This window comes from Larimichthys crocea, chromosome XVIII (genome assembly GCF_000972845.2).
Source record: "Larimichthys crocea isolate SSNF chromosome XVIII, L_crocea_2.0, whole genome shotgun sequence".
NCBI lineage: Eukaryota > Metazoa > Chordata > Actinopteri > Sciaenidae > Larimichthys > Larimichthys crocea.
The window spans coordinates 16,914,369-16,938,516 of record NC_040028.1 but is presented as its reverse complement, the minus strand read 5'-3'; the positions used below and the strand labels follow the sequence as shown (position 1 = coordinate 16,938,516).

At 41.7% G+C, this 24,148-nt stretch overlaps 2 protein-coding genes and 1 long non-coding RNA gene across 3 annotated transcripts in view; 1 reads left to right on the top strand and 2 right to left on the bottom strand.

Annotated features, from left to right (window-relative positions):
- Positions 1-1,609, bottom strand: part of lrrc58b (leucine rich repeat containing 58b) — a 7,135-nt gene extending 5,526 nt beyond the window's left edge. The window contains exon 1 of the mRNA XM_019261172.2: positions 864-1,609. Coding sequence (XP_019116717.1) covers positions 864-1,321 — 458 coding nt within the window. The 5' untranslated portion in view covers positions 1,322-1,609. The remainder of the gene's footprint in view (positions 1-863) is intronic.
- On the top strand, positions 1,082-12,975 carry LOC113748134 (uncharacterized). Its single transcript, XR_003464148.1, has 3 exons — positions 1,082-1,195; positions 8,916-9,095; positions 12,941-12,975. It is a non-coding gene; the product is annotated as an uncharacterized LOC113748134 (long non-coding RNA).
- fstl1b (follistatin-like 1b) lies at positions 3,072-24,148 on the bottom strand. Its single transcript, XM_010752968.3, has 11 exons — positions 23,895-24,148; positions 23,722-23,778; positions 11,504-11,605; positions 11,247-11,376; positions 9,390-9,422; positions 8,939-9,069; positions 7,998-8,116; positions 7,574-7,686; positions 6,768-6,878; positions 6,583-6,677; positions 3,072-4,536 (listed from the first exon to the last, which is right to left on the bottom strand). The coding sequence occupies exons 1-11, from the start codon at positions 23,895-23,897 to the stop codon at positions 4,495-4,497; spliced, it is 936 nt and encodes a 311-aa protein (XP_010751270.2). The 5' UTR covers positions 23,898-24,148; the 3' UTR covers positions 3,072-4,494.

Below are 24,148 nucleotides of genomic sequence, written 5' to 3'. Positions count from 1 at the left end.
CTGAATGGAACTGAACCTTAATTAACATCATTGGTAACACCTGTGTTTACCTCCTATTTGACATCAAAAGGCCCATTAAGAAGCTGGAACTAAGTAAATATAGGACTTTATCAATCAGAACTAACCAGCTGTATAGTTAGGCACATTCCTAATAACACAATAACCTAATGGATTAAATCGGCCAATCATCTTGGCTCAATTCAACGCTGATTTTTGATTGGCTGCTAAATTAGTTAGTTAGTTGTCCCGTTGTCAATGGGTAACCATAGCAACGGCACTTAAAAAGGGTTCCACGCGCTGTGTCAGTTGAACTGAAATTAGGTTGAATTTTACAAATTAAAACATACAAACTAACTAGCTGTATAGTTTAAGTCACATAAGAAAGATATAAATTAAAAATTTTGCTTGCAAAATGACTTCAACAGATGTATTACTTATCAACAGCAGCACATTGCTAATAACACAATAACCTAATGGATTAAATCAGCCAATCATCTTGGCTCTAATTCAACGCTGATTTCTGATTGGCTGCTACGTTAGTTAGTTAGTTGTCCCGTTGTCAACGGGTAACCATAGCAACGGCACTTGCGTTCGAGTCAGTTAACTGAAATTAACCATAGGCTAAATTTGACCAACTTAAACATTAATAACTATAATTAAAATGATTTGAAGTCGGTAATATGAAGAAAAATAACAAATTGGACTACCTTCTTCGTATATTTATATATTTATTTTTAGATAGTTATCAAATACCGTCGGTTAGGCTAACTAGCGCTAGCTACGTAAAGAGTAAACTGACCAGTTAACGTTCGCTGATTGACAGTCAACGGTTTTTTAAAAACTTTGTAACCTCCGTGACCTACCTGGTTAAATTCTCTATCTCTGCAGGTATACTTTTCAGTCTGTTCCCGCCGAGTGAAAGCGACTGCAGACGCAGCAGTTTGGTACACTGAAGCGGGATCTCCTCGAACCGGTTCCCACTAAAGTTCAACACCTCCAGCTGCAGGGAGCCGAACTCTTTGGGCAGCGAGAACTCGTCCAGACGGTTGTTCTTGGCCAGGAGCGTTTTCAGCCTGCTCAACCGCGTTATGTCCTCGCAGATGGCCGACAGTCCGTTGTTGCTGATGTCCAGAAACTCGAGGTTGCAGAAAACGCTGACGGACGACGGGAGAGAGGCTAACCGGTTGTAGTTCAGGTAGAGTTGTTTGGTTTCCCGTTTTCTCTCGTCGCTGATGGTGTCAAAGCTAAAAGTGTTGAGGCTCAAACGTGAAAAGTCAAGTACGCTATCCCCCGCCGCCGCTGCCCCTTCGTGAATCTCCATTTTCAGGCGATTTTAGCGTGAATTTAAACTCTGAACAAAGTCCTTGTAGAAGTTTTTTTTTTTTTTTTCTGCTGTAGGCTGAACGCCCCCGTAAACCGCGAGTTAGCTCCAGGACCTGTCCGCCTTCGACATGGAGAAGGGAAAGGTTTCTACATTTAAACACATCTCTGGAGTAACAAAAAATCTAGGTCACTAATTTAGTATTGAGCTAACGTTACATGTCACTACATTGAATGCAGTGTCCGAGTCCTACAATGCAGCCGTTCTTTGAGGCGAGATATTTCCATTCGCGTTCAGCGATTGGCTGATTCCCGAGCCAAGCCCCGCCCACGCACCCGCTGATTGGCCGATAGCGCAATCTGTCACATTACAGAGGTATCAAACAGATTTGTGGCTTTATTGCACTTTATTGACATTTTATAGCGACGCGCAACATCACCATGTGTGTAATTCAAACTGATTAGGTTTTTGAGTCTTGCAGCAACCCGTGTTGTTGTATAGGATGATTCGTCCTGACAGATGCCCAGCACGGTCTGCCATTATGCAACACCCCTCCTCTGTTACATTATGCAATACTCTGCTGACTTAGACGTGCATTGAGTGTGAAATAGGTACAGGATAATTGGGTTTCTCTCACTGTATTCAGATCTATTCACACGGCTGTCACAGCTCTATTTTGTTCGGGTTACTTCGTGAGATTTCGCCCAGATTTCGACGAGGTAGGAAGTGATACTTACAGTACGTGGGCAGTTTTGAAGAACTGATTCTGGCTGTAGTGACTAGTTAAATGTGGACTAGGATTACAGAATAAAGACATCACATTTGAGATCAATTGTGACTATTAAAATGACAAGACTTACATGACAAAGCATTGCAAACGCCACTTAACTGAAATAAAGCACAGGTTAAACAGAATAACAATCATTCAAATTGGTATAAAGTCGATAATTCACTCTGATGTGTCCTAATATGAACAAAAATGATAGTCATAGAATGATGCCTGGCTACTTTCTTCGTCTTCTCCTTATATTTACTTATTTATTTTTAGATAGATATCAAATATCTTACCACTGGCTCTTACATTACCCTTACTAATTATTTTTACTTTTCAAAATAAAATTTCAAAGCGCCTCACATTAAAGGCTAGTTCAACAATTATCTAAATATAATTAAATAAGTACAAATATAATCGGATATAGATAAATCTGCATTTAAATTAAACCTGTTCTAAGAATTCAAACATGTGCTGAGATCTTTACAAATGTAGAACTATATAAAAGTAAAAATAGAACTAGAAATAAGAAATAGAACTACAAATAGAGCTATATATATATATATATAAAACACACACACACACACACACAATTAAATTAGGCTGTAGACAATGAATGAAAGTCACAGTGTTTAGCAGAGGAGTCCAAAGTGACAATATCAGAACGTCCAGTGATCAGTGCAAAGAATATATCTGTTAAAAGTAAGAGAATATAAGTGAAATTGCACATGTACTCGATATGCTCTACTTCACCATGTAGTGCCTCATGGGCAATTCAAAAACATAATATTGGATTCAAAACTACACCCAAAGGAGAGAGCCCAACAGTGGATAGAATAGCTTTATGTAACACTTTCTTATTCAGACTGACAGGTCTATAATTCCCCAAGAGAAATGTTCTTTTTTTTTCTTTTTACTCCACAGTATGTGAAATCTGACAGATAAAAGCATACACTCAAGTACAAAGTGACAAAGCTGTGTTGTTGTGTATGGGCTTTATTGGCATACATACATATTCCTTACAGTCTCTGCACTTTTAGTGGAATATAAAGATTTAGCCTCAACCTAGTAATGCAACTTTCACGCAGACATGTATCAGGGATAGAGTCACAAAGCACTAGTTTACTGCTAAAATTCAGCAAAGCACACTCATTCTCGCTATGCCACGTGGCATAATAGCAGGCAAAGGTAGAGACCTATACTGTTTGCAGGTCTAAGGCACTGATATTTTATTGTCAAATCTCCCAATTTAGATACAGGATTTTTAACAAATAAAGACATTTAACAAACCAATCGCACTCCCATAGCACACACACACACACACACACACATACACACACACTTAAAATGCACCCAGTTATCGATGCGTCTAAGCTACTTTAGCTGACAGTGAGGCTAGTCCTTCTGTTAGAGTGATTTTGTAAGCACAGGTATAGTGTTGTTGCTGGGTCCAGAGTAATGTTTTACCTGGAGAGATTTTTTTTTAATTAATTTTTTTACATCATTCAAACATCAAGACTTTGGTTTCAGTGTTCACCATGCTATATTCAGATCACAAGTCTCGCCTTGGTGCAGTTGTGCTGTGCCATGCTGAAAAAGATGGACCACGATGTTTGTTTGTCACAGACCAAGAAATGTTGAAACTGAAAAAAAAAAAAAAACACACCGGGGAGACTCGGCTGAGCATATCACGGGAACTCGATTGAACAAGCCAATAACATACTGTACACAGAAGCAAATGCTTTTTTTTTTTTTGTTGTTGCAGCAAAAGTATTACTTTAGCAGTAAGATATAAACAGTTTTCAGGCTTCTGATAAACTAAAGCCTAGGAAAGCTCGAGAGAAAGAAAGAGAAGTGCATTGGTCAAGTAGTGGCCTACTGTGGCAGTTCTAAATGGCAACAAAATCACTAGTAGCTTTACCTTCTTGTTCCAGCGTCTCCTACTTGTTGACTGTAAAAACCTCTCAGGATGTGGAGAAACATGCTGCACTAGGTGTCACGTCACGTGGTGAGCTTTGTCTGTAGCTTCCTCATTTCAACAGCTGGATTTCTCTTCTACCTTCTCAAACTTCCATATTCCAAAACAGTGACAACTTTTTTTTTTTTCTCCATACTAACTGTAAAAATATAAGGATTGTAGTAAAAATAGCCCCAGGGCTAGCGTAGAGGCGCAGTAATACAATCAAATATGACAGTACTGAACAGGAGGGAATCCTATAATACTCTTCGATCGCCCCTGAATCTAACAAACATCAACACAAACACTGAAACAATGTAAAAAAAAAAAAAACATAGCAGAGAAACATGAAAAAGTCAGTTTAGTAACAACACATGGCCGCAAGGTAAATCAAGTATGGAGGAAGGTTGATGACGTGCGTCCTCTCCTTCATTGAGTCCTTGTTTAGGCCTCCTTTGTGCTGCTCTTCATCTTCTCGACTGTTTCCTGCATTGAAACGATGGAAAGAGTTGAGACCTCATTTAACACAATGAATAAATGTTGATGTGAATATATATTTGTATAAGCATCTCAAAGCTTCTTAACATTTCTGGAAGTCAAGTCAAAGTCAACGTCAACTTTATTGTCAATGCTGCTATATGTACAGGACATACAGAGCATCGAAATTACGTTTCTCTCTTATCCCAAACAGCATAGACATGAAGTATGAAATATAAGATAAAGATGTAAAAAATATTCTTTATCTATTAAAAGCAAAATTTTGAAGCAATGCCCTGAATTCAGCTCGCAGCTGGTCACACCAAACGTGTACCCATACAACCACATTTGTTTACGGTGGCATTATAAGCTGCCCCTTCTGGAGTACATGACCTTGCTGACTCAGCCCTGGCCTCAAGCCAGAGCCCTAGTTACCTTGTGAGCCTCAACACACATACATAAGCATTCCCTTATGTTGTAAGTGAACGGACAGGGATACAAAGCCTTTGTTGGACATGTCTGGAGCTATCCATGTTCTACCTCATAACAGGTTATGTAATTAAAAGAGCACTTCACTGATTTAGCCTTGTGCTCCTCTAATACGTTGTACTGAAGTATAATACCGCCACAACAGAGAAATAAAAATGTACCAGTTCCACATTACAAAGTGAGACATTTCGTTGTAATAACGTGAAACTTTTATTTGAGTGAGGACAGGTGTGCTGAGAGTGGATAAACTGAAAAATATGGCTCATTTACATGACTTAAATGAAGTTGTGTTTCATGCTTGGGTTGAGACATGTCAAGATTCTGTTGTCACTGAGCACAGTGAATTATTTTGTGATAAATACGCAGACAATAAAGAGGATTTTAAAACGCATGGGGCTGTATAGCTGGAAAACTCCACTTCCACCCGAGCACAACTTATCACGTTATAACGTGAAACTTTTCACATCATAACAATATAAATGATCAAATTTTAACGTAATATGTTTCATGTTATAACGTGATACTGATACATTTTTATCTGTCTGGCGTTGCAGAAGCTAGAACCAGAGATAGTGTATTTTTTTTAATCCATGCATTCTCCTAGTCAAAATTTGGTGCCTACATTACCCACAATGCAACTCAACTGCAGAGAATTCAGCCTGGGATTTGCTTGTGTTTCACTTCTTTCTGACTCCTAATTTTATTTTCAGATTTGTAGTCTTAGACCTCAACTGATGCTGACTCAAGTGACATCAGTTGAGGCAGTTTGCCATGCAGCATGGCTCCCTTTGGAGCCACCAATGCAGTAGTATTCCCTAGGACCTGCAGACAGCCTTTGATGTGTAAAAATAGTGGCGTTCTTCTTTAAGACTGACAGATAATGCTGTTTATTGTCTTAATTCCCACAGTGGGCTACTTGACGTTCACTCTTAGGAATAACTATATAAGTTAATGACTGTGAATCACCCACACAAAATCCCTCCCCTTCAACAGTCATAATAAATCCAATAAAAAAGAAAATGTTGGTGATCATATGGCTCTTTTTTTTCCTCCACCATCTGCCGTCTCTTTCATATCGATGCCTATTTCATAGTTTTATTGATCTAATTTAGAAAACATTTCTTTATTTCGCTGCTTTTGATTTATTGTTTCACTTTTCGAGCCAGGAGTCATAAAGCTGTTGATACCCTGGCTCAGTGGGCTGTGTTAGGTTGGTACACAGTAACATAAAAATTTACACCTACCAAGTCCCCTGTGGATTGTTTTGTGCTGGGTGAGCAGTTTGATTTTAAAGTCTCTGTGTCCAAAAAAAAAAAAAACCTCCAAACAAAAACATTGCAAGTAATCAAGGTTATGTCCTGAAGAAATCTAAAGCCAGACCCTTTGGCTCATGTCCGTGATATTTAATGGACCCTATAGCCGAGTGGAGTCTTATGAGCAGTTTGAAATATGTTTTAAAAGTTGAGAGTATGCCCAGGTGATTTGTCCCGTTCAGGGATAAACCTCCCATTCATATGATTGATTATGCTCCATGTTTTTATTGTTTACGGGCGTTTTCAGACAGACCTGGTGCTTGTTGAGCTCAGCCACACGGAGATTCCACTCCTCCTCAGTCATCTCTGCTCCAGCATCTGTTACCTCATCCACAGCTGCTGTTTTATCTGAATGGAGACAAGACAAAACATTAAAAAATGTTCAAGCTGATTAAAAAACAATCAAAAGAATAAACGTACACAAAAATGTAAACTTACCAGTGCAGGTCATAGCAGTGCAGACCCAGTTGCCGCATGCACACACACAGCGGTTACACTCCACCTGGGTCTCTGCTCCGTCCTCATATGTCTCATCCTCCAAGGCACATTCTGCCGAAAGACACATGAAAGACTACTGAGCCAAGACCACAGATAATAGACCACAGCAGAATGATAATAAAGAAAAAAAAGCATCGCCCTGTAATAAATTTAGGTGACCAAGACTTGTCAGCATTTCAAAAGGCCACATTATTCATCCAGTGTCGTAACTTTAAAGTCACATGCCTTTGGCTAGTTTCACCTTACTAAAGAAAGTCAGCAAATTTCTCATGTTAAGCAGAGCTTGTGAAGTACGTGTGTGTGTGTGTCAGGGACTGAAAAAGAATAATGAATTCAAGACATCTCCAAAACTTGGAAAGAAAGATGCGTGCGTCATTAAACAGTCCATGCTTTAAAGTCATGATTTCCATGATCCAAAGGTTCGCTGTGTGTGTGATAAATCTGGATAAACCTGGAATTTCTAAATACAAATACACAACGCCTACATGTGAGCATGCGTGTGTGTCCTTGACTCTGGTTAAAGGGTTCAGTGCTCTGTAGTCAATGTTTTCCCTCCATTTCCTGTGAACTTTATCCTAGATATACAGCAGAATACTAAAACGGCTGCCAGAGTACTCAGCACGGAGCAGCAATCTGATTGCCACAGTTTGTTAGGTGCCAGGAGTTCATTTCAATGCATCCATAGACTTTATCTACTGTGTGTTACTTTGTGTTACATTACGTCAGTCGACCCTTTTTAAACTCACTCTTCTCTGGTGGGTTGAAGCCAGGCTTCAGGCAGTTGAGGAACTCATCAAAGCTCAGCTTCCAGTCTGCGTTCTCATCAGAGAGCTCAATGAGGGCATCGACACACAGGCTCCTGGGGAAGCACGAACAAACATGCATGCAAATGCAGAAGAATTACGAGCTGACGGAGAAAAGAAGCGCACAGACTAAAAGTTAATTAGTTTCCTGTGTCTTATTCCACAGAGCACAGTTAGTTATGCCAACACGCGCCCCCCCACCCACAGGAGGCCTTCAGTAAAGTTTGCACTGGCTAGATAAAGTTCAACGACACACTACGTGGCTTAAAATAGCACTGAAGCACACTGATATGAATCTGTATGTGCAAGCATTGCCATGGAAGCAAATGGAAGGCCAGACAAATCCAAATCATACAAACACACTGACCTGAGCAGCTTGTTGCTCTCCTGGTCGGCGTAGGACTGCAGCTCCACAACTGACTCGTTCTGCTGGATGAATTTGAGCAGCTCGGAGGAATCCAGCTGAGAATCGCCGTTGTCGTACGACTGCAGATAGAAAATAAAACAGACTTGTCATGTGCTGGAAATATTACTCTAAAAGAAATCATTGGTGTTTCTGATAGACGGGTCAGATTAACCTCAGTCAGTAAAATTGCAAGTACAGTCACAAAATATACCAAGAGCACGGCAGTTGCCATGACAAAACCCTCTGTAACCCTGTTGTTAAGTGATTTCAGTTTGACATAAGCACATCAAGTACTGCTGACAGCATGTGCTTATTTCATGCGGTTTGAAAATGGAGCTGGAGCAGAAATGTGTGTGTAGGAGCATGAAAATTTCTATTCATGCAGTAATTTTAGACGTACATCTCAATATGAATGCTCGTCTTGAATTAATCAGAGCTGCTTGTTAATCTACATCCCATTACCCCATGTGGTGTTTTTGTGGAGGACAAGCTGCACTAAAGATATTCATGTTAGCGGTAAGTGTGCTCTAAAAATGTGCTGCATTTTTTTATGATTAGAAAGAGCAGACAAATAAATACTGGGTGTCTAAACAATTTGTTCAAAGAACCATCTGCTATCTTCTGCTTTAACGTCATTCATGTCAGCCCATTGAGTGGCAGGGGTCCTCCTCTGCAGGACAGATACCCTCATTAAACTCAATTATAAGCATCAGCTGACATGCTTGAAGTATCTGTCACGTGAATAATTAGACACAGCCTGCAGCGGCTTTAAGGATCAGGGATGTTTGGAGGAGGCCCACACAGATAAATGAACTAAGAATGTTGTTGGAGCAACTGTGTGCATTGATTTAGACTCAGGTTTATTCTGTCTCTCTGCAGCCCGTTAGAGAAAAGGAGCCCACCTTGAAGTATTTGAGCAGGATGTCAGAGAAGTTGGATCCCTTGACAAACCAGCCGTCTGGGACGACCTCAGTCTGCAGCCACTGGATCACGCGACCCCTCAGTTCATTGCGGTCAGCAGCGTAGCATACCACTACAGGGATGGGAACATTTCCATAGGTCAGCATTAATAAACATTTCAAAGGATACAATCTATCAATCTATCTCACAAGCTATTCCACGAGTGACCCCTGCCCTTTGTGCATACGTCAGTGTTTCCATGTTCTTTCTGTTAGACCATAAAATACAGTCATTGCACAGACAGATCTCAGCCTAACCCATCTGGGAACCAAGATCTAAATCCAAACATTGAATTTACATGTTTAAAGTGAACTTCTTATGTCACTAAGATTGTACAAAAAGTCCATAAACGTAATTTAAATATACAAAACAAGCACACAGACACAAACTCACCTGGGCTGGCAGCTGCCTGCTCTGCTTTCCTCTCTAAAGGTGATTTTTTTTAAAAGAGAGAAAGAATACAATTATTTGAGGCAAAATACAAAAAATTCAATTGGACAGCGTTGACCTGATTCAGATAAATAGAAATAAACGTGGCTATCCTTGAACACTAGGCCAAAGGGCTGTAAAACAGGAAGGTGTGACGTAAATATTTTCTCTGCCCAGCGGAGACACAAAGAGTGCGGCATCACCAAGTGTGAGAAGGACAGTCGAGGTGAAGTTCACTCAAGATAAGGCAATAAAATTAGATGCATTAGATCAATCAACACAATCACCTGATATACACACATATCATATCACCTCCATCAGTCTTTATATATGCTGTATTATCAGCACAAAGCGCCACGTGTCACCTGCTTGTCAGGTGAACCCAATGGCATCCACACACATCCTCACATATATAATATTTAACAAAGTGTGGTCTGATACGTTATAATTGAGGGTCATTAAAAGGCCATGTTGGGAGAGCTGTCTGCCCTTATTTAGCCAATGCTGAAATAACCAAGCAGCAGCTCTAATAGCTGTAATATTTGAGCTTCCAGCCTGCACTTGACACCTGACTGCCCACAACAAAACACTTAGAAATAGGAATGCACCAATCTGACATGGCAGATTGGTATTAGTGTCAATCCTGACCTTATTATACTGAGCCATCTACAGTAAATAAAATTTCTTGGTCAGCAGCACTAAAAAGGTCATTGTTTCCACTGCCAGTTACATTAACTCAAGCCCAAATCAGTTTTAATGCCACTGCAGGCCCTGCTGTCATATTATCTTACATTTAAATTGAGTTCCCTGCAGTGAAGTGAGTATTGATTCTGGATCGGTGCTTCATATCGGCAGACGTTCTGTGTTGTCGGTCTCAGGAGAGAAAAACTTGGATTGCTGCATCCCTTACTATGCTAACCAATTAAATGTTGTTTGTGTAGTAGACAGAGTAACTACAGGAACATAGCAAGCATCACAGTGTAAAACATGTAAAATATATATATATAACTGCAGGGAGGTCATCTAGTCTATAACCTTGTACTGATCTGGCACCATTCCCCTGATCAAAATGCTTTATTGCTCTTGAAAAGAACATCTTTTTAATTATTAATGATAATGTTATTATAGTCTTAACCACATTTGAAGTTGCACTATACTGGGATCGTAAAAGCATTCTTGGAAACAGCTTTAGCTAGATAAGAAAGGAACTTTAGATATCAGTTTATAGCAATAAAGCCTGTGTAAACTAAGAATAAATATGTGTTCTGAGTTTGTCAGACTAAAAAAGAAAGTGTTATTAGCCATCCAAAATTTTAAACGATTAAAAATATCGACAAGTTTATGAAATTAGGTGTCAAAATCGTGTAAAAATGAGCAGTGCTCTCAGCTCCAGGACTGTGGGGGCGTGTCCACTGAATGCGCTGAAGCAGCAATTATGAAGTGACTGAAACGTGTCAGATGAGTTCATAAAATGATATGATTAACTTTGAGACACACCGAGCGAGATAAATTAATCTCTATCTCTTTGCTCAGGGTGGCCTCAGCGTGTCATCGAGCCAGCCTTTAAGGACCGCCCACAAAATCCTGAGACTGAAAAACTGGTGAAAAATCTCTAACTCCACATTTCAGGAATATATAGTTCAAAGTTTTTCCAACATATTTAATGTATTTTGAAAGAAAAAGTGCCTTTACACTGACTTTAAAATATTCACATTAACATCTATAATCCAATGACAGATTGTGTGATACAAATGGAAGCTCCAAAACAGCGATTAAAAGACCCTGTGGTGAGATTGCTACATCTTGTGTGGCTGCTCATACCCTGGCAGTGTCCATCGTGAGCCACCTGGATCTTCAAACCAGTCAGACAAGCATCCCTGTGGAGCTCGCAGTGATTCCTGTACGTCTTAGCGTTGCTGCCACACACTGACCTCTTGTGGGGCTTACAGCTCTGGAAAGAGAGAGAGAGAGGGGCAGAAGACAGAATTGTTCATTTTTGTATCATTTCTTTACATTGCTGCTCCTTTTCCTGTGTGTGGAAGTAAGCGTCACGTGGTCTCTGCAGAGCCAGCACTCACCTCTATACAAAGACAGCTGGGCTCCCCCTTCTCGGTAACGGCACACTCCCTGCCGGCCCCGCAGAACACATTGGCACACACTTTGCTCTTGCTCTGCAGCTCCTGAAAGACAGGAAACACGTTGGAAACTTTATCGACACTTTTCTTCCCACAGGGCGGCGCTGTTTCCCTATCAAGACGCACATTTAAGAGCGCTGCGACCACGTTTTAAAGCACAAATTCTCTCTCTCGAATTATACTGTCACGTTCAATCAAACTTGACCGTCTTGACCTCGACACTCCTTCACTGCACTGACAGAATAGACTCTCTCCCCTGATGACATCCAAAAAAAGGCTGCACTGATTTATCACTTTTGTTTGCCGGCCAGCGAGAGAAGAATTCAAAGAAAGTTAGTGGAGAGTAACGCCAAGGGCAGAGGCTGAATGACTGGCCTAGTTTTCTGTTGCCATTTAATGATATTTTCTCTTTTGACTCCTGAACTGTGAAATATAAAATTGCTTCTTTTTTTTTGTCAACACATTTTGCAACAACTACAGATTTCTTCAGCTCACTTGGTACATAACAAGTTTGAATAACCTCAAATTCAACTTTTAGCGTGGCCTGTTTAACATAAACCGCTTCTTAAACATGAACTTAAAGATGTGCACATTTCAACACTAAACCAGCCTGCAAAGTTTAATGACACTCCCTCCCTCTTGGTGGCGCTACCTCACCAACATAATAAATATAACTTTGTGGTCATGAGTCTGACTCACTTGAAATTGTTCACATTTCATCCTTGCACACTAGTCCAAACACTCTTGGGGCGTGATTTAGATATTCTCCAAGAATGGCTGCTATCTCTCCAGCAGCGAGATTACCTTTCACTGTGTGGTTTGATTCACATCTGGATTAAGATTTTCAACAAGTTAAAAAGACAGAATTCAGATTATCACGCTTCCCAGTTATCGCCTTAACCCTGTTCTTTATTTTTTTTACTCCCTGTGGTTTTATTAAAGTCTCTCGAGACCCACTTATGTTTGCGAGTAGTTACTATGTCAACAAATGCCAGACTCAGACACTTGAGAAGTGACAGCTGACCATGGTCCACTTAGAAAAATAATGAGGTGAAGGAAAGCTGATGTTTTTAGCGCTGATTAAACAAGACAGTGCTGCGGCTACGATGTTTACGCCAGCATCATCTGTGTATGTGTGTGTGTGTGTGTGTGTGTGTGTGTGTGTGTGTGCTATTAGAGCGAAGGATGAAGACAAAATGAGAACCATACAGGCGAGACCTTATCAAACTACAAGCAAGCTCTAAACCGCTCCTTCCTGTGTTTCAAGTGTTTCTGTCTCGGTTAAACTTTGCTGTTCTGGTACATTTATTCAGTCTCATTTTCTCTTGTTGACACTTCCATGTCTTTGTTTCTTTATCTTTTGTCGATTTGTTGTCGAAGATTGCCAGTGGGCTTTGCCAAAAGAAAAAAGAAAAAGAAAAAGAAGAGAAGAGTTCATTGGAGCTACAGACCAACCAATCACGAGATGCCAAGCGGAGCTGCAAGAGCTGCTTTATGACCCTCATTACCTCCTCCTTTCTCAATCTGTGTGTCTTTGTGTGCATATATGTGTGTGTGTGTATTCAGGGTGTTTCCACATCTGGAGTCTGAGCTGTGTTTTCCTTTGGGTCCATTCCCATACTCTGTGAAATCTTTCTTTCTCCCCTCCCTGTTTCTCTAGACTCCCCTCCTCCTCTTTAAGCCGCTGTTTCCTGTAAGAGCGAGACAGAAAAAGTTGGCGTTCTGTGTATGAGTGCACGTGAGCTGGCTTCCAAAGCTGCTGCTTCTGCTGTGTGTGTGTGCGTGCATGTGTGTGTGTGTTTTTGAGTCTAGGTTTCTGGTATGTAGGTTAAAACAAAGCTGGATTCTTGTGACTAAACCTCACTAATGATAGAATATAACAAGATGCTGGGAGGGGTCAGTCACATGCAAGCATCGCAGTGTAGCAGCTTTAACCCCTGAAGTGGTAAGAAGAGAGGGATTGTAGAGCTCATTTCTATGCACGGTTTTAACGCACACACACACACACACACACTTGCACTCAAGTTGAGGTCATGGAAAATCTTCAAAGCAGTCCCTCTGGCTTTGAGCATGTTGGACAATTCAGTTTGTTAGACACAGATGGGCTAGAAGCCTGTTGAAACCTGTAGAAACCTCAGATGAGAACATGAATAATGGATGGGCTCCTTAACTGAATCTGGTATAAACGTAGCTCTGCCTGTCCATCTCTCTCTCCGACTAGAACCAGCAGAGGATTCCTGACATTTAGCTAATGAACACAGAGGCACAGGGCTCTCTCTCTTTGCTGTTTCAAGTGGATTGTTGCCATGGTGAGAGCATGTACATGGCTTCCTGTTGTGGTAAGATCACAGAAGTGTCAATCAAAAAAGCCAAATGGAACCTAGCCCCGTAATGAGATTTTATGATTGACAGGGGCAGGAAACGACGGACAAAGTGGCTGTCACCCCAACAACCTTCAACAAACAAGGGAAGCGAGCTGTCTTGTCATGTCTGCATGTAGCATCCATTGCCTCACTACATACACTACTCTCCTTGTTTCCAGTGTTAAGCTGGTTCATGATTTTCAATATTTGCACGGAGCTTAAAGAAAACTGGTTATTAATGTTCTCTGTGTACATTCAGACTGAACTGTCTCTGGCCTTTCATTCCTCAAACTAAACCAATAAACTGATATATTGCAGACGTTAGAGGTATTAAATCTTAGCTACTGGTGCATACATACGTTGGCTCTCGGATCTCAACTGATCCCCTAACTAACTCTTGGCAAGAAAGCAAATAATAAAGCAATATCGCACAAGAGGGAGTGCTGTTATCCTGAATATCAGCACGGCTTTTGATTTAGCGGGTTAATTATGTTAATCGCAGTGTGGACATTGTTACCTCGTGTGTCATAATGTCATTTATTAGTTTATAGCAAAAAGTGACAACAGTTTATGATTTGTTTGTTTATTTATTTAATCGTTTATTTGGCTCCGCCAATAAAAATAGTTCCACAGTACAGTAGCTCATTTGTGCCACAGGCTAGCTGCTTTTTATCATGTATGTAACCAGTGAAATAAGAGTCTGTCACTTTGTTGGAAGTATTAGTCTTGTGTTGACGTTCTGATAAAAATCAAACATGTTAAATATTATCAGAAGGAAGTTGCACTTTCTTCAGTACCAAACAGGAGGCAGGAAACTTTTTACTATTTATATTAGTAACGGCTGAAAAAACTAAAATACCACCTCACACACACACGGGACAGACGGTGAAACAACAGTGTTTTAATTCTGTGTTTAATTCGACCAACCAGCTCTTATTTTACTGATGCGTCTTGCTTTTTTTAAAACAAACCGAGACAACAAAATCTAAAATGTAACATTTACAGTTTATCTTTATCGATTATATTAATGCCGAATTCGTTAGAACAGCCGTAAAACGTGTCAAAAGTCTCAGTGCTGTTTTGGTGAGACAGTATTTAACAAGACGTCACACCAGTTTTTTATTTAATTTTAATGCGTAGATAATCACCATGACATCGGTTTCCATTGTATCTTTTTGTTTTATCGACTATAACTCCTGGACATGCTCCAGTGTGTACGATTCCTTTGCAGGAATGGAATACAATATTTATTAGTATGTTTTCTTTACTGGATAATAACCTGTGCATGAGCATTGTTGCCTTAAAATGAGCACTATAGAAAGAGCAGGTCCTGCAAACACTGCTCTAGATATGACCTTTTGCTTGTTATGTCAATTTGGCAGCCAGAGTTTTTTCCCTACATGCTTGAAAAGAGAGGGCGAGATGTGGGAGAGTATTCATTTGGATGAAACTTCACTGCTAGGTGCCACTAAATCCTACACACTGCAGTATCACAGGTATTATCGCTGCAGTAGAAAGCACATTCAGGCTGCTCAAAACTATACTAACTAACTAAAGATATATATTTATGCAGGTTTCAGACACCCTGGTGTGTTTATTCTCTATGATTCTCCAGAAAGCCCATCATGACTGGCGTGCTACTAGAGTGCATATAAACACATTCATTAACCCAGTCACAGTCAGGGCAAACATTATTAAAAAAAATGTACAAACTCAGCACAAACAAAAACCAACACCCGCTGTGGGTGTCCTACTTAAATGACATCAATTTTTCATTACAGCCAACAAACGCTGCCTTCTCTTCCTTCTCTCCCATTTAGACAATCACAGCTTTAATCAGCGAATCGTCAGACTACATACAGAAAGCTGTCCAAGCATAAAACTGATTGCATGTATGAGCACATTTCACAGTTCATTTCCCCTCATCTCCTGCCCTCTTTTTCTGTTTCAATCTTTTCTTTCGTAAGTTAAAATTATATTATGTATTATATCATGTTTAAGATTAAAAGATTTAAGAGATTTAAAATTTTAAAAATCCAAACGCTATTACTCGAAACCCCCTCGGTGCTTGCTTCCTCTCAATTCAAACCTAGTGTACTTTTACTTCTCCTCCACTGTAAATTCTCCCTGTCTAGTCTTATTCCCAGCCCCGTACCCTTTCACGGTTGCAAGAGGATCGCCAGTGAGCCGAGACCGGCTTTGCAGAGCTCAGGAAGTCAGGAAGGAGCAGAGAGAGAGAGAGAGGAAGAAGAAGAGGAGGAGGCTGTGCAGAGAGTCTGATTATTGAGAAACAGGTGAAGTCAATTTCTCCCCCTGCCACGTGTTGAATTGCTTCACGCCGACGCGGACTGGCGTTAAAGGGCAATGTGTTCTCACTTCAGTTGAAAAATTAAAAAGTCATTTTCTACCACTGATGAGGACGCAGGCCGTGCAACAACACCAACCCGGGATAAATCTGCAACCGTGAGCGTGTTGAAAAACACATTTCTATCTGCATCTCCTTCTGCCTGCATCTGTCCATACACACAAAAGCATGAGTAATGGAGCCTACGTAAGTATGTGTGTGTACATCGGTGATGCTCCATTGATCTCCAGCAGGCCAATCAATGCTTCTCTCCTGTGCGTGTCACTTTACAGCCGCCATGAATCCTGTTCCCACAATGCACGCTGTCCCTCATTAGCATGGAAAACACTGATCTATGGACTGTTTTACGCCCTGTCCTGGATGCACCCACGGTGACAAACAACATAATGGAAGTAACTTGGACAAAATAATACTGAATTTAACCTTTCAGCAATATCAGTTTTAATCAGCTTGATTGGTTTATTGCGCATGCAGAGCTTCATTTAATGCAATCCAATCCAAGAACCCGGCATTAAATCCTCTGCATATCGAGTTTTCCTTAAGCGAGAGAGGGAGAGATGTTGATTCAGCGTTATGCTCAATGTGGAGGTTATACTGAATTGCTCTGCATTACAAAAAAGGTGAAAGGTGACTCAGCTCGCGTCACATCAGCTTCTCTATAACACACTTTCAACACTAACTTGGCACGATAAGCTCCATAAAGATAGGATTTGTTGCAAGTGCTGCTGTTGTTATTGGATTTATTGGATGTAGCTAAATGTACCGAGCGAGCTGCCACCTCATTGTGAGAGATATTAACACTAGACGAAATATTTTCTTCCACTTTCCCCTCGAGTAAAGTAAGCCTGCTGAGTGTTTTTATGTGAATAAAATATAATGCTCTTTGACAACTTAAAATATCAAAACAAAAACAAAAAAAAACATCCCGGAAGGGTGCAAGAAGAAGATGGACGAGTTATGGTGTTTGTGCTCATTTTGGCCTCTGCTATACATTTCCAGTTCTTAAGCAACCCAAAGAAAAGAGACTGGAGTTTATTCTCAGGGTCAAAATATAAAAATCTGAATTTAAAAAAAACGACCTGAATGGAAGCCGTTAATCATGTTTTAATTGCATATTACTAGAAAAGTATACTGCCTGAATACCGACCACTGAATTAAGAAAGACAAAAAAAAAAACGATTACAAAAATTTAAAAAACTGCTCTGATGTTTTATTCTGCAACTTAACCCCCCTCGCCCCGAAAAAAAAAACTCTATGCTATTCATCAAAAAATTATATTTCATATCTCATTAGGGAGCTAGAACAATGATGCTGACATGAACAGACGAGTCAAGGCAGGCATTAAAGCTCCCAACTGTGCCCTGAAGGCATCAATCTGTCTCCATTTAGACTTTTTAGTTGGCATTTATAATCAGCAAAACTTCAAACTTTGTGTTTGAAACTAAACTGTAATACTGAATATTGTATTGCATATGCAACTGGGACATACTGTACATCAGGGACATTTACTTCACAACACTACAGATGTATAACAACATTTTTTTTTTTTCTTGCAGATTTAGTGAAACTTAAAGACGGAAATTCTTGTGGCTTTTGTTAACAGGCTAAACTAACCGGCTACTGCTACAAGACTGCCGTGTCTAACTCTTGGCATGTTTCCCACAATGTTCCACAGTCTCGTTGAGTTACTTGCATTTCCTCCAGAGTATATATAAACTGTATATATATATGTATATATATGTATGTATATTTTCTGTAAAGTGTGTGAAAGCAGAATGCTAATATTGTTTGTTTCTTACAGTGACTCCGTTCCCTCCGTCGTGTTCTCCACTGCAGAGAGCCTCAGACTGACAGATGGACAGACAAATGCGCACACAGCAAGGCGACTTCGCCCCCCCCCCTCGCAACCTCAAAATGCAACACAGCGTTTCACGAGCATGCCTCTAATTACATCGAGGTGAAATAATGAAGAGGGAGGAGGGAGAGAGGTGAAGGTGAGGGATGCAGACAAAGAGACATAATCAGGAGGTATACAAGGTGAAGGAGGGGGTCACATTCCTGAGCTATGTTGTGACTCAGCTGGGGTCTGACAGAGTTCATCTTGAGCCAAACTCTCCTCAGTATTTAGGTCAGAGAGTTGCCCCCCCCCCCCTGCTCTCCGCCTCTCTCCAGCATTTCCCACTTCCTCCCCCCCCGTCTCGTGTTGTCTCTCCAGCTCTGGTTTGTCCGACGCTTGTCAGCTTTTCATGAGATGTGGGCTCATGCCAGGAGTGAAAAGGACACAAACCGAGCAGCCCGTCTCCTTCTGTCCCCTCTCGCGTCCCCCCCTCTTCTCTAACCAGGCCTTTACCAGAAGACAAGTGGAGCGCAGCCAAAGGAGGAATGAGAAGCGCTCTCACTCCAAACACTGTACGCTAACTATGAACCAGTTTCCGCCTTTAAGGAATTTATATCACAGGGGAGAAACATAACACACTATCATCGGCCGTGGCTTTGAATCATTACTAAAGCTGTAGCATTTTGCCCTCAATAATTAAAGTGCCTCCATTTTGTTCCTTTCTTTTTTGAAACTGTATCTTCATACATATCAAATCAGGTTCAGCCTCACTTCTTCACGGCCTCTTGAGATCAGAAGTACAGTCGAGAAACACATTAAATCACCGATATGACACAATCTGCTGACGCGCTTGGTTTGAGCCGCCTGGTTAGTACTTCATGGTTTTCTATGAGAATGGGTTAATAACGGAACTGGCAGGAGGATGTGTCCTTGGAATAATGAGGCCAAAGTAAGACTAATTTGAGGGTGTTATAAAGATATGAGCTCCACGGGTGGTCTCAGACACTCTCTCAGGGGCCAGGTCGGAGATTAAAACCTGCAGAAACAAAAAGGTCCTTCAGTAACCAGCTTACACTGATCCGCCTGTTATTCTTCTCACTACTCTTCTGTTTCTTATTCACTGTGAAAGGAATGCAACCAACGGACAGGATGATGTCACCCCAGTCTGCAGCCTCTCTTATTTTACACCCACAGGGCCTGAAATGTACAACAGCTACACCCCGTACGAAACAACAACAAGAGGAAAACAACTGATAGACAAAGAGAAAAACCGAGCGAGCGAGAGAAAGTTATAAAGAGACAGAGAAGGTGAGGGATTGGAGAAAGGCAGGAAATAAGTCACGGCCTGGGCAGAGCCACATCTGCTCGCAGTTAAAACGTCACCAGTGAACATAAAGTGGTATGAACACAGCACCGCCCCTGGGCTCCCTGTTGACACACTGCTGGGACAGAAGTGTCCCCACTGCCTGATCCATGTTGGAACTATCCCGCTTTTATCCATCCTGTCCTCTCTCCATGTCCTTTTCTACACAAAGTTCAGATTTAGTCTTTCAACATAGATGTTCTCTCTCTTCTTCTTGATCTAATAATCCCCTTCCCCCCCTAAAGCTTTCTCTCTCCTTCTCTCTCCATCCACTTTGCCACCTTCCTCTCCCCTCTCTCCCACCCCTGCTCTGTTCTGGGCATTTTTCCATTGCCAGGAAAAGTAAGGGGAGGGGGGAGAGAGAGAGAGGAAGCCAGGGAGGGCCCACGTTAGGCTCAGGCCAGGGGAATGAGCAGATTCCCTGCCCTCTCTCTTCTCTGCTCATTCTTTCTGAGGCCAGTATTGGGGCTAACGGCTGAACATTTGTTTGTTGAAGGGAGGAAAAAAAAAAAGGCCCATTTACAGACTCGCAGGATGTTTTCAGTGCGTGCACTAAAATCTGTTCTGCGAACCTTTATCACGTCGAATGCACGGAGAACTTTATCTAAAGCAGACCAACTTGGCATGTTTGTTTGTCTTTGTTCTTTATAATTTGCAGAAAACCTACAAGATTTCCCTCATACTCGGTTCAAGTCAGGAATCATTTAGAGCTAAAACAATTCATTAATTATAAAAATAAATTGCTCGGAAGCTCGGAAGGCCAAACATTTCCCCGGCTCCGGTTTCTCAAGCGTGAAGGTTTGTTACTTTTAATTTCCTACTATCTGAAAACACAAGCGTTAGCTGTAAGAGACGGTTAATAATGAACTTTTTAAATATATTTTTGAACAAAAAGATTTATCAATTAATCAAATAACTAACCTGGAGGATCATTAATGTTGGAAACATTTAGTTTCAGCATCTATCGTTGATCGCACATTCACGTCTGGCACTTCTGCTTTCGTGTTTGTGCCGAGGATGTTTAGCTTTATATCTTTTTATACACCTTCTCATACTTCAATACTCACTAAAACAGCTATAATAACTCGTCTGAGTCAGCTCGGATCACTAAATAACGACCACGATAGGCTGCAGGATGAGTTTTTTTTTTTTGTTTTTGTCGATTTATCTTATCAGGAAACTGTTGAGGCTTTGTTGAACGGAAGCAAAACCTAGTGTCCTTGGAATTCAAACAATTTCTTCGAATGTCGCACTAATGATGCTGATTTATTGCCTTTGACTGTGAACATAAAAGAGGGAAACAAAAGGAAGATAGTCGCCCTTTATAACCTGCATTCAGGAGACATCGCTGAGACCTTTTCTCCCCGGCGAAACTGGAATTAAAGCCTCGCCAACCTCGACATACGTTTAACTTTCGCCGTGCATGAGTGAGTTGGTATGTGTGCTACTCATTATCTCTAACTCACAAGCCCTTTGAGGAGACTTTAGTGCTGCACTTTGTCGTTTCCGGCGTGCGTGTTAATTCATGTGTGTCGAGCCTTTGAGTGCACGTCGACGATAATGATAAGACACAATACAGCTGGTAAGCTAAATGAGGATTCCTTTTATGCCAAGCCAAGAGTGACGAGAACACACTGCAGGGACATGAAACACAACACACACACCTCCTCCTAACCCTTCACTACACAGCCAAGTCTTACCTCACCCCCAATCTTCCCTGCTATAATTGCATGACTGTGGCTCCGTCTCCTCTCTGTTTTACATCACTCTATCTCACCGTCCTCCACAATCCCTTGCGCAGGATCCATGACTGGATGTTGGGCTACAGTAATTAGAGCAGGCTGATACAGGCAGAGGACACAGCGTCCCCTCATGTTCCCTACACCTGGGCAGATATTTTTAGCCCACCTTGGATGAGAGAGAACAGGCATCAACATGGCAACATGGCAGGGTGCCTGAGAGGCTGTGGCTCAATCAGAGTCTGCTCCAGATCCGAGGCATCAACAAGGGAACCGTCTTCTTCTTCTTCTTCTTCTTCTTCTCTTAAACCTTTCTTCTTTATCCTCTCAACTCTTGGACCGCCAAGAGGAGAGGAAGAGCTTTCTTCTGGTGGCCTTGCTGGGCTCACTTCCTCTTGACTGTCTGTCTTTTACAAGAACCAGAGCCAGTGCAGATAACTGAATTAACCACTGTGTCATTCCACCCTGTCACAGCGGATGATGCAGGATAACACAATAACCCCGCATGCCATAAAAACAGAAATATAAACACTCCCCTCCTCTCTCTCTTTCTCTGTTTATATGCAAGTGTGTGTGTGTGTGTGTGTGTGTGTACATGTCCCTCGAGGCTGCAAACTCTTATGACTTTCACTACGCCTGCATCTTGACCTCCTTTGCATACCAAGCTACCCGGTGCGTTTGAGTAAGACTCTCAACATTTTATCCATAAGATGCATATCTTGTTTCCGGGCCTGCAGACACACACACACACACACACACACACACACACACACAGTTTTTCACCACTTGAGTCTCGACCCCTGCCGCCCTGTCACACTACATCTCTGAGCTGCTTGTCTTCAAACGCTGCAATTTCTCACCTCAGGAAGCACACAGGCATTGTCCTTCATAATAAATCAAGAGTTAGGGTCCGTGTTTTAATGCCCTGCGCTCATGCCAGAGTAGAAACGCACACAAAGAATCTTTCATGAGTCTTGTATACAGTAAACCTAACACCTAAACATCACCTTAAATACTCATCGGATCCACCCCTGTGATAGCTTCGCTCCAACTTGTTGACCTCCTTCAGACAGCACACTGGAATGCCAATTCAGATCCTTCCCACGGCCAGTCAACAGGCCATATATTATCAGGGTAATTACCTTTGGAGAATAGATGCCTTTCTAATGCCTCCCCATTAACTTCGTGGGTACACTCAACAGACCTCGCTGTGTGCTCTGTCTTCGCCATGCCATACCTCACAGATCACGGCCTTGAATCCAATAATGGCGCACACAATGGCACATTTTCCAGCCCTCGGGTAAAGGTAAGGGACAGCAGTGGAAGGTCAGCGAGGGGAAAGGGAGCGGGGAGGCTACATGTCAGGGCCATGAGTAATGTTTGTGGCGGCCCAGACACTAATGGCCATCTGCATGAAGCCATAAAGATACACCAGGCGGCGGACGATTGGTTTATCTTGTGTTTCACATTCGCTGTGAGCGTTTGAAAAATCTATCCTCTAATTAGGCTGCAGCTATTTCTTCTTCAGCCTGCGACTGTTGTGCAGGTCAACAGAGGAGTCGACACAGAGCCAGGTGTTCAACAGCTGCCTCCGGTGAAGGGTATAAAGCCATCAACCACCACCTGGTGTGTGTGTGTGTGTGTGTGTGTGTGTTTCTATTTCTTACAGCTCTGGAGTTGGAGGAGAAGATTGGAGGTGGTGGTCTCCTCTCCGTGCCATCAGGACGGCTAATCTAACAGCACATTATCTCAGCGTTTACTCAGACTTAGCGTCACGGTGCGAGACCCATAAGGTGAGTATTCTCACAGCCCCTGAGTACACAGACAAACACCCACGCTCTCTTGACTTGACCACCCAAACACGCCATTAGAGCAGCTGCCAGTTTGGCGGAGCAATTTTGCAACCCAAAGCATCCAACAATGCTGATGATGAGGGTGAGAGCAAACTCTTTTCTTTTCACAGCTGTTTGTCACTTTGGGCGTCTGTTAACTTCACAACTCCACACAAAAAAAAACACACTCTAGGTGGAGTATTTATGTGTGTGTGTGGTCCAGCAGGATGCAAGATGTGAGTGTTTGTTGCAGATTACATTCAAAGGAAAAAATGTCAACATGCCTATTTTAGGATTTAAAATGATGTCCCTATGAAAGAAACTGTCCCAGAGGCAATTTAGTTCAACCAAGAGCCTGATTGTCTCCACAAAGAAGCTCATAATTGCAAACAATAACACCATAATTGCTTCTCCTTGAGAAGATAAATACTGTAACAACCTAAAGGCTCAGTGCAGTGTTTTAAAAAAAGCTGTAAATGTGTTGTGTCCGATAATAGGAGTGACTCAGAGCCTTTTTCCAGATGTTTTCTACATCGTGTGCGAACAAAGCAGCTGTGTTCCTGACAATCCGCACACGGATTTAAGGTTTTACATGAGTTTAAACCTCACACACACACACGAACGATTCTTTTGTTTGAAAGAAATCAAACCTTTAAACTTACCTCTGCGTTGCACACAGCCGCCGCCAGCAGCAGGAGCACAGCGGCACTTCTCGACATCTGGACATAAAGAAAAAGAAAAAAAGTAACATGAAGGTTTAGTTTCACATTTCCGTCCGTTTCCACATCAGTTCATAAGAGAAACTTGCTACTTTCTTTTTTTTTTACCCCCTTACCATTTTTGTGTAGTAATAATAATAATGATAATAATAATAAAAAAAAGGCGACTCCGCTCGGAGCTGGTCTGGATGTTTGTCGGGACGGGAGACGAGCAGGAGGTCCGAGGTTTTCAAGAAATCTGAGGAGCGCTGAGGAATTCTTGCCAGTCCGTCAGTCTCTCCTCCTCCTCCTCCTCCTCTTCCTCCTCCCTCCCTCCTCTTCCTCTCATCGCCGCGGCCAATGAAAACGTCTGGACTCCTCCGAGGACGTT